This window comes from Leopardus geoffroyi, chromosome C3, assembly GCF_018350155.1.
Source record: "Leopardus geoffroyi isolate Oge1 chromosome C3, O.geoffroyi_Oge1_pat1.0, whole genome shotgun sequence".
Lineage (NCBI taxonomy): Eukaryota > Metazoa > Chordata > Mammalia > Carnivora > Felidae > Leopardus > Leopardus geoffroyi.
The window spans coordinates 2,050,962-2,062,640 of NC_059338.1; the positions used below are offsets into that span (position 1 = coordinate 2,050,962).

The following is an 11,679-nucleotide window of genomic DNA, read 5'->3' on the forward strand; positions in this document are numbered from 1 at the left end:
TCGTTTTCCCTCCCGGGAAGTTGCCAGAACTAACTCTGGGCAGCGCGGCTTCTTTCCGGCCTCTCCAAGCCCTTGCGAAAAACTTTATTGACAAACCTGGCAGAGAACGGACAGTGGCCCCGGCGAGGGGCTGGGGCTCAACTAAGGGTCGCGGCAGATGGGCCCACGGCCAGGAGCGAGACTTTGTTTTGTGCTGCGGTGGCCATTTGGTCCGCTCTGCCGACCCTACACCTGTCCCCCCATTTGAGTCGCGTCTCTCTCAGGTTGCAGGTGATCCAGTTCTCCCTTTCCCCTGTTGCTTAAAAGAACAAACGAAAGTGTATGTGAGAGTTTCCTGGGGAGAGGAGGACCGTAAGGGTGAGGCCCCTCCGAGACGTGACCCTCGTGCAGGCGCCTCGCCCTCAGCTCCCCTACCCCACAGCCTTCCACTTGCTGTCTCTCAGCAGCCCAGCAGACATTTATTGAACGCCTGCTGTCTTCCAGCCTCGGGTTCTGGAGACACGGGCGAAGAGCGATCCAGACCCTGTCCCGCCCTCACAAAGCTCAAGTGACTTTGGGGTGAGGTCCCACAGGAATGAGAAGCCCCTCTCTCACGTTTCTGCCTCGGAAAGATGGCCTTGGATTCCTATTGCTTTCTTGGCGTTGAACCTAGGCTAAAAGAGCAAGGTATCTTGGGAAGTCTGGGGAAGTTGTGATAGGAACATAAATTCCCTTCCACCTCGGTGCTCCTGGTTCCAGCCACCAACCTTTCTTCTGTTCCTGAACCAGCCTAAGTGGGTCTTCTGGTTGCTCTGTCTCCTCCTTGGAGCCCTCCTCATTTCCTGTCAGGTCTCAGCTCAAATGTTGTCTTGGCAAAGAGGTTTTCTCTACTCAAACTGTCCTATTGATTAGGCTCTTTGTTATCTGTTACCGCAATAGAACAGGCTACTCGAGGGCAGGGACCTTGCCTGCACTCTTCTCTCCTATGTCTGTGCCTAGAATAGTGCCTAGCCAATAACAGGTGCTCACCAAATACTGCACAAGTGTAGAAGTTCCACTTTTTCTACCTACTCCGAGCACCCTTTGATGTGCCCTCTGCTTTCCTGAGCTTCAAGCTCCTACACATCCCACCTGCCTAGAGCACACACTTACCCTTGTGCCCAGCTGCACCCCCACTTTCGGAAAGGGTGACGTCCTCCAATGCTTTTTCTGTCGGCAGATTCAGCAGGGCAGGGCCTGCCCCTTTAATCTGGGCCCCACCTGCTCTGGTCAGACAGGTTTGGAGACACAGGTAAAGGGAGAGAGACTGAGAGGGATACTTGCAGAGCCAGCAGGGAGCTGGGCAGCTCCTTCCCAAACGTTGGGGACCCTCCGCCTCTGGAGATGGAAAGTAAGAGGGTGTCATGGGTTCACATGGCAAGGGGTAGAAGGCCCTTGAGGAGGTGGAGGGAGGGGACTCTGCCCCATCCAGAAGCAGTGAGATGGGGGAAACGGAGAAAAACAGGAGGGGAGGCATGGGGGACGGCCATAATTAGACCTAGAAGCCAGAATGGACAGCCCCAGGCCCTCTGGAGAGGGAGGATGGAGGGCACGGACTAGCGAAGAGCATGGAAACCACCCAGGTACCCACACTGCGGACGAAAGAACAGGGCGCACTGCTGCTGCGGGCTCCTTGGGACAGATTTATTAGCAAATCACTGGTATCGGTTTCCAGGAGAGTTTCAAACAAGGATCTACAAGAAGGGGAGGTTTGAGGGTAAAGGCGCGGCCTCTGGCCACAAGAGGCCCCTAGTGGGAAGGGGGCTCCAGGCAAAGTTCTGGACACCCCACCTTCCTCTGGTTTCTGCACTAGGGTGGGCGTGACCCCGAGGGTTTCGGAGGGGGCTGGTAGAAGGCACGGGCGGGAGCTGGCTGAGGCCACAGCTGCCAACGCCTGTGCCCCCTGACTCACCCTCTCCTGCTGGATGGCATCTGACGTCGAAAGGGTGTCTCCATTTCAGCCGCTCCCTTCCCTCCCACCTCCTTCTGTTTCAACACCTTCCTCGGGACCGTGTTCTCCCTAAGGTCTCAGAAGGGGCTAAAGCCCATGAGACCAGCTGCCCCAGAGAGTTCCAAGTCTATCCCCTTGTCCCAAGGGCCAGAAGCCAGGAACTTTTGACAGAGCTTTCTTCTGCTCCCTCTAGGGTGATAGGACCTCATGGTAGACCCCAGAACTGAGGCCCCAGGATGACAGAACCCGAGACCCTGGCCCTGCTGGAAGTGAAGGGGTCTGAGGCCCCGGAGAAGAGCCCGCCCCAGGCCTTGGTCCCCAATGGCCGGCAGCCGGAAGGGGAAGGTGGGGCTGAGTCCTGTGGAGCCGAGTCCTCCAGGGCGGGGTCTTCTGCTGGGTCTCCCACAGCCGAAGAGGGGACTGAGGATGGTCTCGACAGCACGGTAAGCGAAGCTGCCACCCTGCCCTGGGGGACTGGCCCTCAGCCCAGTGCCCCGTTCCCAGACCCCCCCGGATGGCGGGACATCGAGCCCGAGCCCCTCCGCTCAGAGCCACCCACCAAGCTAGAGGAGTTGTCCGAAGATGATGCCAACCTGCTGCCCGAGAAGGCGGCCCGGGCCTTTGTGCCCATCGACCTGCAGTGCATCGAGCGGCGGCCCCAGGAGGACCTGGTTGTGCGCTGTGAGGCGGGTGAGGGCGAGCGCCACCGGACCCGCCCGCCTGCCCGGGCCACCCAGCCCGAGCCCCCCGAGCGCAAGTGGGCCGAGGCCGTGGTGAGGCCGCCAGGCCGCTCCTGCGGGGCCTGCGGGGGCTGCGGGGGCCGGGACGGGGTGCGGGCCGTGGCCTCGGTGGGAGCCGCCCTCGTTCTCTTCCCCTGCCTGCTGTACGGGGCCTACGCCTTCCTGCCCTTCGACGCCCCGCGGCTGCCTACCATGAGCTCCCGCCTCATCTACACGCTGCGCTGCGGGGTCTTTGCCACCTTCCCCATCGTACTGGGTGAGCCGGGCAGGGGAGAAGGGAGCGGGGCCGGGGGCGGAGTTCCCCTTCCCTGGGCCTCCCCCGCGCCGCCCGGTGTGCCCAGCCGGTGCCGGGGTGGGAGCCCCACCGCGAACCCTCCCCCGCGTCCCGTTGTCGCTGGGCACTGACCCCCTGTGCCCCCTTCCCCCCTCCCCCCTGCCCCAGGGCTCCTGGTGTACGGGCTCAGCCTCTTGTGCTTCTCGGCGCTGCGGCCCTTTGGGGAGCCGCGGCGGGAGGTGGAGATCCACCGGCGCTATGTGGCCCAGTCGGTCCAGCTCTTCATCCTGTACTTTTTCAACCTGGCCGTGCTCGCCACCTACCTGCCCCAAGAGACCCTCAAGCTGCTCCCTCTGCTCACTGGTCTCTTTGCCGTCTCCCGGTGAGTGGGGTTGCGGGTGGGGCCCGGGGGAGACGATGGTGCTGGAAGGGCCCAGGCGTCTGGCCTGGGGAGATGGGGCCAGGGAGCCTTCTGGACTCCGCATTAGCCTACACGTGCGTCCCGTATCAGTGCCTCCACTGTCCCCCTTGCACCTTGCCTCACCTGGTAGCAGGTGTGTCTTCCCAAAGGAAGTTGAGTTCAGAGACCCAGGTACCAGCCTAACACTAACACTGGAAGGACTTTCCGGTGTCCTCTCGATCAACCTCCGGCTCCTTGCTGGGAGCGCTCTTCCGTGACCCTCTGGTCAGCTGGCCACTGGCCTCTAGCTGAACACTCCCTGTGACCAAGTGTCCAGTTCTTTGTAAGAGTGTCTGTTTCATTTTTCAAGTCCCATCACTAGAAAGTTTTTATTTATATTGTGCTAAAAAGTGCGCCCCTGACTTTGACTCTGGAGTTGCCTAAGACAATTCAGACACTTGACCACAGCTCCCTGTCCCCCCACCGCAACACCCTGCTCCCCCAGGGTCCCTCAGGCTCCCGTGACCTTCCCTCTGGCCAGGGGAGTCTCCTGCTTGTCCGTTGTCACAGGCATTGGCCTCCTGTTCCTACAGACGGGAGGCCACAGTGGCTCTCATGGCAGCCCCACTCCTCTGCTCTCATTTGGAAGTCACCTGAACCCTTGGGGCTGCTTTCACGTGAACTGCTGCTGACCCAGAAAGTACTTCTGAATTTCTGGAGGCACACGGAGATCTTCCCAATTTTTTCCCCTAACGTATTTCCTGTTGTTAACTTTTGATACGGGATTCCTGGTCACTTTAGCTGCTAGAACATTCTTTCTCTTGAGCTGGAATCTGTCTCCTCTGCCGCTTCTGATTGTAGTGTAGTGGTTGTCTGTCCCACCGGCCTCCTGACCAGCGTGCAGCCTGGTTTCTCCTCCTCGTGTGACTCACCCTCCCGTGTGCGTCTTGGGGAGTGCTGATCTCAGACAGAAGTCGGCTTGAGCAGTAAGAATCGTCAGGGGGCTAAAGAGCGCCCCAGGGTTGTCCAGCCTGCCTCACCCACTTCACCGTGGGGAAGGCACAGCAGACCAGGGAAGAGGAGCTGCTGAGGCCGCTCAGCAGTGGTGGGGCCTGGAATACAGGCCCCTCCGTCTGTCACCAGGGCCCTTTCTTCCCTACCACGGGGCAAGTTACTCAAATGCTCGGGCCTCCACTTCTCCATCTGTGAAATGGAGCTGTGGGGATTAGCGAGTTAATTCACGTAGCGTGCTTGCCAGAGTCGGCCTGATAAGGGCTCACCAGGGGAACCTTTCCTTCATTCTGCCTTGCTGCCCCCCAGGGCAGTACGGAAGCAGCAGGTACTTTCCCCTGTTCCGGGAAAAGAGCGAGGCACGTCACTTCTGTAGTAAGGGGTCCTTCCCGTATTGAGAGGAAGCTGAGGGGTGTGGATTTGGAGTGGATCTTCCGAGAGGGGAAGGTCCCATGCCTCTGGGCTTCAGGCCCTCTCAAAGCTGGCTTCCTTACCCTCTCTTCCCCCCGCTCCTCTAAAATGGCAGGAGAGAGGGCGATGAACGGGCTTGGGTTCAAATCACGGTTCTACGAGATTTCCCTGATGTGTGACCTTGGGCCAGTTTTACTTAACCCCTTTGGAATCTGAGTTTCTTCTTCAAAAGGAGAGAGAAATACAGTGGAGCATACTACAGCCATAAAAGAATGAGGAGGCTGTTTCTGTACCGATGGAGCTGCGCTCAAGACGCGGTCAATGGGGAAAAGCGTGCAGGGCAGTCTACACGGCATGCTACCAAACTTGAGAAAAGGAAAACATAAATCTTTTGCTCACTCATCTACACGTACAACAGCCCTTGATGTGCAAGCCACCGTGACACTGGACGTCCGAGGAGGGGGTGGAGTGGAGGTGGAGAGAACAGGGCGGCCGCGAGTCAGGACAGGAAGACATTTTACCGCGCTCACCGCGGCCTTGGCGTTTCCAACCATGTGGCTGTATGGTGCCTACGCCAAAGTTTTACACTTAAGTTTAAAAAGGAGACAAAGAGGGAGGGGAATGACGCCTCGGCCTCTCAGACACGTGGGGAAGTCTAAACAGGCCCCTGGAGGAATCAGTGTGGCGCCTAGCCCATAATAAGCGCGTAACCGCCAGGGGTTGAGAAGTGTCAGTTGTAGGCACCGACCCGCGTGGGTCCCCCTGCCTGTGCTCCCCTCCCCCAGCCTGTATGCCAGCTAGCCCGTGCACCCCTCTCCGGGGGCCTGACTTCCTCTTGCCCCCCCCCCCACCCCGCGCCCCAGGCTGATATACTGGCTGACCTTCGCCGTGGGCCGCTCCTTCCGAGGCTTCGGCTACGGCCTCACGTTCCTGCCCCTGCTGTCCATGCTGGTGTGGAACCTGTACTACATGTTCGTGGTGGAGCCCGAGCGCATGCTCACCTCGGCCGAGAGCCGCCTCGACTACCCCGACCACGCACGCTCGGCCTCGGACCACAGGCCCCGGCCCTGGGGCTGAGTGCCCGCCCTCTCACCGCCCCCACCCCAGGCCGAGCCCCACTACTGCCCTGACTGTCCTCTGCCCTCCGTCGGTATTGCCCTCCACCTTGGGGGCCTGGGGCAATCATGAGGGAGGGACTTTGGTTTCTGGCAGGGAACGAACTGGATGGCTACGCCCCTTACGGATGCTGAGGGCCCAGGGCCAGGAGCAGCCCCCAGCACCGCCACTAGCCCACATGCCCACAGTGGCCACCCCCCCCTCCGCCCCAGCCTCCCGTGAGGCACCAAGTGGGCAGAGCCACAGCCAAACTGACCGTTTCTGTGCCACTGTCCAAGCAGAGGGCCTCGGGGAGACTGGAAGTGTTGCCCGTGCCCAAGATAAAGGCTGGGCATCCCACCAAACTGGACTTCCACATTTGGTGAAAACCTTCCTGGGGCCCTGGGCTCAGGACCCTCCACGACTGGCCTTTGTAGGATCTTTAGCCTCCGTCTAGATGATCAAAACTGCCCCCGCCAGAGCTGCGGCCTCCAGTCTTCCAACCTATTTAGGCCCCTCGAACCTCCGGCATCCAAACTGCCCAGAAGCCGCCACGCCCCTCCCATGGGAAGAGGTGCGGAGGGGGAGGCCTGCCTCCCCAGAGGGCAGGGGTATGTGTGTGCCAGCACCCACGTGTGTGCTGGCTGGGGAGCAGCTGCAAGGCACAGTGGCCGACGTCGACCCCGTCTGACCATGTGTCTGACAATAAATGGCTGCCACAGCTTCCCCGGCTCTTCTTTGTGGTCGCCCCCCGCTCTCAAGCGTCCCTTCCTCGTCAGACCCAAGCTGCATCAGACTCTCCCCACATGACGGAGTGAGGCTGGCGGCAGCCTGGTCCCATGCAGGGAGGGAAGCTATGTCTGGTGAGAAGGGGCCGCACTGGAGCAGTGCCTCCCACGCCCCTCCCACCGCCCCCCATTCCCAGGACCGGCCGCACAGCAGCCCGCGACACCCACACACCGAGAGAGGAGCCCAGGGCAGAAAATGAGTCTATTTCGTGCCCTCCAGGGCAGCCAGTCAGTCAGAAGGCCTCTCATTTAGGCCTGTGAGTCCCATTTAAGGGAAATGGGGTAAGAGGGGCAGTAAGGCATCGCCAAGGGACCCTCCCTCCAGCCATCGCCCTGCCTCTGGCCCTCCCCAGAGTATGAGGACAGCCCCATCTGGGGGTTCTCCAGAAAGGTGGAGGCGTCCCTGATGTTCTGCAGAAAAGCCAGGTGGGAGAAGGGAGCAGCTGACCCCCCGTCTGGCAGACCAGCAGGGCAAGTCCGGGGACCAACGTCCAGCCCTCCAGAGAGCGGGCCTCAGTTTATGGGCTGGTATTCTGAGCACTGCCTGTGGCCCAGCAGCAGAAACACGCCTCCAGCCAGCAGCATGAGCCCCGGGGCACCCAGGGCCACCGCCATGATGCCTAGGACTAGTGGGGACAAGGTGTCCAACGGAGGGGTGCCCACACCCAGGAGCGTCGACCTGAGGCAAGCACAAGTGAGAAACAGAGGTGAGCACATTAGACGAATATGCTGGGAGGCCAGGCTCCCCCACGTCCCCTCCCAAAGCCCCGGCTCAGCACCCCCGCCCTGCCCCAGGCCCTCACCAACTGAGGTAGTGTGCGTCCCAGTAGCCAGGGCCTGTGGAAGCCCCAAATGTCAAATTGAAGGCACAGAAGTTATTGTGGGACTCAAAGAAGGCTCTGACTATGGGTGACTGGGGGAGGTATGCCAAGGAGGGGTGAAGAGGGGAAGCTTGGCAGGGCAGGGCTGATTCCCGGCCCCTCTGCCTCTGGGAGAAAGCCACTGGTCGCCACTGCACGAAGCCGGATGGGAGGGAGCCCCACAGCAGCTGGTTCACCTGGGGAGAAAGACAAGCCACAGGCTGAGGAGGACCAGCCTGTGCCCAACCCTTCTGCTCCCCCACCCTTCCCGGCCTCCAACTGTCACTAGGTGTCCTGAGTCCTGGGTCTGCTTCAAGGACTCACAGGCTGTAGGCACAGAGCCTTAATCTCTCCTCTGTCGGAAGGGGAGTTGGGCCACGGGCACTGGGTCCCTTTCCAGCCCCAACCCTCTGCAAACCTGCACTCAGCTCCTGCCCCCAGGCCCCCAGGCCCCCAGGCCCCCAGGCCTGCCTTCCGTCTTCTCCACTGAAGGCAGAGATTTGTCAGCACGGTGACCGTCACTTAAAGGAGCTGAACTATGTCGCTAAAAGATAAACGGTTCCATGATTCTCTCCCGCATCCCCCCACCCACCCGCCTCTCTGCTGAAGGCCTGACCTGGAAGACAGCAGGTGCATATTCATCGTCGATGGAATGTTGCTCCTGCATCAAGGGGCAGTCGGGGCCCTGGCCCAGGGTGGCTACCTCCAGCCCAAACAGGGAGCGGTTTCCCCGGGGAGAGGCCCCGACCAGGGCCACCTCTAGCTGGCAGGTGTCGGCCGAATGCAGGAGGCGCGGGGGCTGGTCTGGTCTGCCGGATCCAGAGAAGGCCTGCACCTGGGATGGGGGAGGTGGGGGAGGACGGGAAGCAGGGGGGCAGGCCTGGCTTTGAAGGGCACCCCCACCCTCATACACCAGCCTTCTGAGTTCCTCTGCTTCCCCACACCCTTACCCTGAAGGTGAGGCTGCCATTGGCAAAAGCCCCGGTGGGGTCGTCGGTGGGGCGGCCTCGAAATGTGGCGCTCAGGGTGGCAGGATCCAATGAGTCCGTGATATTGTCCCAGGAGAACTTGGCCAGGGAATACGGGGGATACGGTTCTCCCGGAGGCTCGGCCCCCTCGGATGTGTTGGCGCCGTCAAATTCAAAGAGCTGGCGGGTGGGGCGAGGTGGGGCAGGGCTTGCCTGAGTCCAGCTGTCCCCGGAACCACCCCCACCCACGGGCCCCCACCCGCAGGCCCCCGTACCTGACTGCTTCCCGTACCCCGTCTTCAGTCCCTCCCTCGAATCCGGATGAACCCTCTGCTCCGCACACGCTCCCCCTTGGTTCGCCCCCAACCTCCTCACCCTGGTAAAGACAAGGGCAGAAGAGAACTGGATGCTGTCCTTGGGGAGCACCACCAGGCCCCCGTCAGGCTCAGGGGACAGCAGGAGGCTCCAGTTGACAGTCAGGGTGCTGTCGGGGGTGTCGGTGGCCACGAGCAGCACTGCCGGAGGCCCCACGCTGCTCCACACGTAGTGCAGCGTGGAGTTGGTTCCCACCGCCCGGATGTGCAGGAGGTTCTGGGGGGCGTCCAGCCCGGGAGGGATGACCTCCAGAGACACCTAGAACACGGAGCAGTGGAGGGTCAAGGGAACAGGGTCGGGGGAGAGACACAGGGCAAAGCAGCTTGGACGTGATGGGGAAAGGCAGGAGGCGTGTTGAGGGCTGGGGGAGAGGAGGGCAGAGCCACAACTGCCCCGCCCCCAGCGGACGGATGAGGGCGCAGGGCAGGGGCAGGGGGAGAAGCAGCCCAACGCTCGCCCGGACCTGGGTCGCTCAGGGCTGAGTCAGGGCCCAGCTTCCACCGGAAGACAGGGAACCCTCACACCCGCCCTCCTCCACAATCCTGTCCCAGGAGCCCTGGCTGAAGAACTCGTCTCCAAGCAGCCACCCCACCCCTGCACCTCGGGTGCCCCGGATTCCAAGCTCCCTCCCAGGGTTGCGTTTCCCGAAACATCTACTGCTCTAGCCCCTCACCTGGCGGGTCTCCTCCCCCAGCAGGCCAAGTGGGGCTGCAGACGCAAGCAAACTCAGGAGGAGCAGGGGGCTGGGGGCACAGCGCCCCCAGCCCCGGCGGGGCCCCTCAGAGCCGCACATGCGGCCCCAACCTCCGAGGGCGGAAGACACACCGCAGTCATGTGACTTCCAGATGCAGCTGATCTCTCTGCAGGGCGGGGCCAAGCCAGCAGCTCTTAAAGAGACCGCCTCCTTCAACCCAGATTCTGGCTTGAGCAACTCGTCCCCTGGGGCTGCGAGGCGTCCAGGCCCGCACAGGTGCACAGCCACACTCGAGGCCTCTCCTACCCGACTGGCCTCACTCTTGCCTACAAGTGGCCAGGGTGTCTGCCTTCAAGATCCGAATGGATCCCAATAAACTGACTTGGTCCTGTGAGGGAGGCAGAGGGATTTGAAGGACTTCCAGGGCGAAGACAGCAGACCCCAGATAGTTCTTTTTAGTCAATTATTAATATTTATGGAGCCCCCGGGTAGGCCGGTTCCTGTCCTAGAAGAGCTCACGGTTTTATTGTGGAGAAGAGAGACGTCAGTAAATAGGATGTGAGAACAGCACGTAGTATTTGCAAAGGAGCTCCTGTCTGGCTGAACAAACCCGCTTTTTGTTGTTCTTTGGTGTTTCTGCTTAAAATTATTTTGGCTAATTATTTTGGCTAATAATGCATAGGACACAAAATTCCTAAGTTACCAAAAGGTATCATCTTTATTCCTCAGTGACTTGGGTCTTTCCCTCAAACAACCACTGTTACTTTTGAGTCCTTCCGAAGACATTCTATGCAGGGATGCCAGGACTCTTGATCTCGGGGTTGTGAGTTCAAGCGCCAGGCTGGGCCTAGAGCTTACTTGCCACATACATACACATATTGCATGTATGTACATACGGGCGATACCACACATTGGCATCCAGACACGGCTCTGCAGCTTGCTTTTTCATTTTCTCTTGCACATGGAGGACTGTTCTGTATCAATGCACCTGGCACTGCCTTTGTCCACTGGTCTTTCAGTGACACTGCAGGGGGACGTCCCATGGATATGTTTGACCAGAACCTCGCGTTTCCAACATTTGGCTACGGCGAACATTGAAATGAATATCCCTGTATGTACTGCATTTCATATATATTTGAACCCAAATCTGTAAGATAAAGTCAGGTTTCGAGCTGCCAGGTGGAATTGACCTCTGCCTGAGACCAGAGGGCCTGTTTTCCCCCACCCTCGCGGAGTCTTTACCAGGCTTCTTTGCATTTCCCACTGAATTAGGTGCAACACCTCCTGTTCTACAGTCACTCTGGAGCTGTCGCTTGCCTATTTTTCTGTAGTCCCAATCGTCTTGACTGCCACATTCTGAAAATTCTGTAAAGAAATTCACCTTTGTATTGGTACAAATATCACACCCCCCCCACACTCCGTTCTCAGCACGTAAATTTTTTTGCCCTTATTTTTCCCCACTGTGATAAATACATTTAAAAATCTCATGTTTTCTTCTAGTTTCACTTGCTTGTATTTAAATCTTTCAGCTGCCTCGAATTAATTTTGCAAACAATGAAGTAGGAATCCAATTTCATTTTCCCCCAAAACGGCTACTCTAGGATGAACTCGAGTTTTCTCAAAAAACCCATTTTTGAGACAAGTAACTTGTATCTTCTGAGTCTCAACTCCGGGACCTGACAAGGGCAAGCGAAAACAAGAGTGCTGGCGGAGTACAGAGGGCCGGAGTAGTCTGGAATCCAAGCCTCCCCACCACCCAAAGAAATGTTGCTTTATAGGAGAACAGGATTTGGTGGAGTCTAGGAGTCTGACAGTAGGAAGGACCATGAGCAAAGTCAAGGAGGAGGCAAAGCTGTGTTCACGGAACAGTTTAGTGATGGACTCACGCCAGGCAATACAGAACACGGTGTGGGCAGCCCGCAATCCCAATGTTGTTTCGGCCCGGGCAGCACTAAGGGCCTTTGAAAGCCAGATGGGAGAACAGACTTGCCAGATCGAACTTGCCAGGAGAGATTTCCACGGGCCCAGGACACATAGCTGCTCCCAGAGGAGAGGCTCCGACAGCAGCAGGAAAGCCCCCGTTTACCCAGCAGT

The 11,679-nt window shown here is 59.3% G+C and overlaps 2 protein-coding genes across 8 annotated transcripts; one reads left to right on the plus strand and one right to left on the minus strand.

The window, feature by feature from the left end:
- The first annotated feature begins 15 nt into the window (after positions 1–15).
- TMEM79 (transmembrane protein 79) lies at positions 16–6,621 on the plus strand. Of its 4 annotated transcripts, XM_045454466.1 has the most exons (5): positions 569–1,369; positions 2,163–2,965; positions 3,152–3,365; positions 4,245–4,369; positions 5,669–5,782. In XM_045454466.1, the coding sequence occupies exons 2-4, from the start codon at positions 2,206–2,208 to the stop codon at positions 4,342–4,344; spliced, it is 1,074 nt and encodes a 357-aa protein (XP_045310422.1). In that variant the 5' UTR covers positions 569–1,369; positions 2,163–2,205; the 3' UTR covers positions 4,345–4,369; positions 5,669–5,782. The 4 variants fall into 4 exon arrangements, with proteins under 4 accessions (XP_045310420.1, XP_045310422.1, XP_045310421.1 ...); XM_045454464.1 differs by lacking the exons at positions 569–1,369; positions 4,245–4,369 and adding an exon at positions 16–270 and having other exon boundaries at positions 5,669–6,621; XM_045454465.1 differs by lacking the exon at positions 5,669–5,782 and having other exon boundaries at positions 570–1,369; positions 4,245–4,557.
- Positions 6,622–6,871: 250 nt separating this feature from the next.
- Positions 6,872–9,748, minus strand: LOC123585865 (glycosylated lysosomal membrane protein). Of its 4 annotated transcripts, none has more exons than XM_045454460.1 (6): positions 9,565–9,748; positions 8,892–9,149; positions 8,499–8,696; positions 8,165–8,383; positions 7,492–7,745; positions 6,872–7,367 (listed from the first exon to the last, which is right to left on the minus strand). In XM_045454460.1, exons 1-6 carry the CDS (start codon positions 9,682–9,684, stop codon positions 7,202–7,204), a joined length of 1,215 nt encoding a protein of 404 aa, XP_045310416.1. In that variant the 5' UTR covers positions 9,685–9,748; the 3' UTR covers positions 6,872–7,201. The 4 variants fall into 4 exon arrangements, with proteins under 4 accessions (XP_045310416.1, XP_045310415.1, XP_045310418.1 ...); XM_045454459.1 differs by having other exon boundaries at positions 8,141–8,383; positions 9,565–9,728; XM_045454462.1 differs by lacking the exon at positions 7,492–7,745 and having other exon boundaries at positions 9,565–9,730.
- Positions 9,749–11,679: the final 1,931 nt, after the last annotated feature.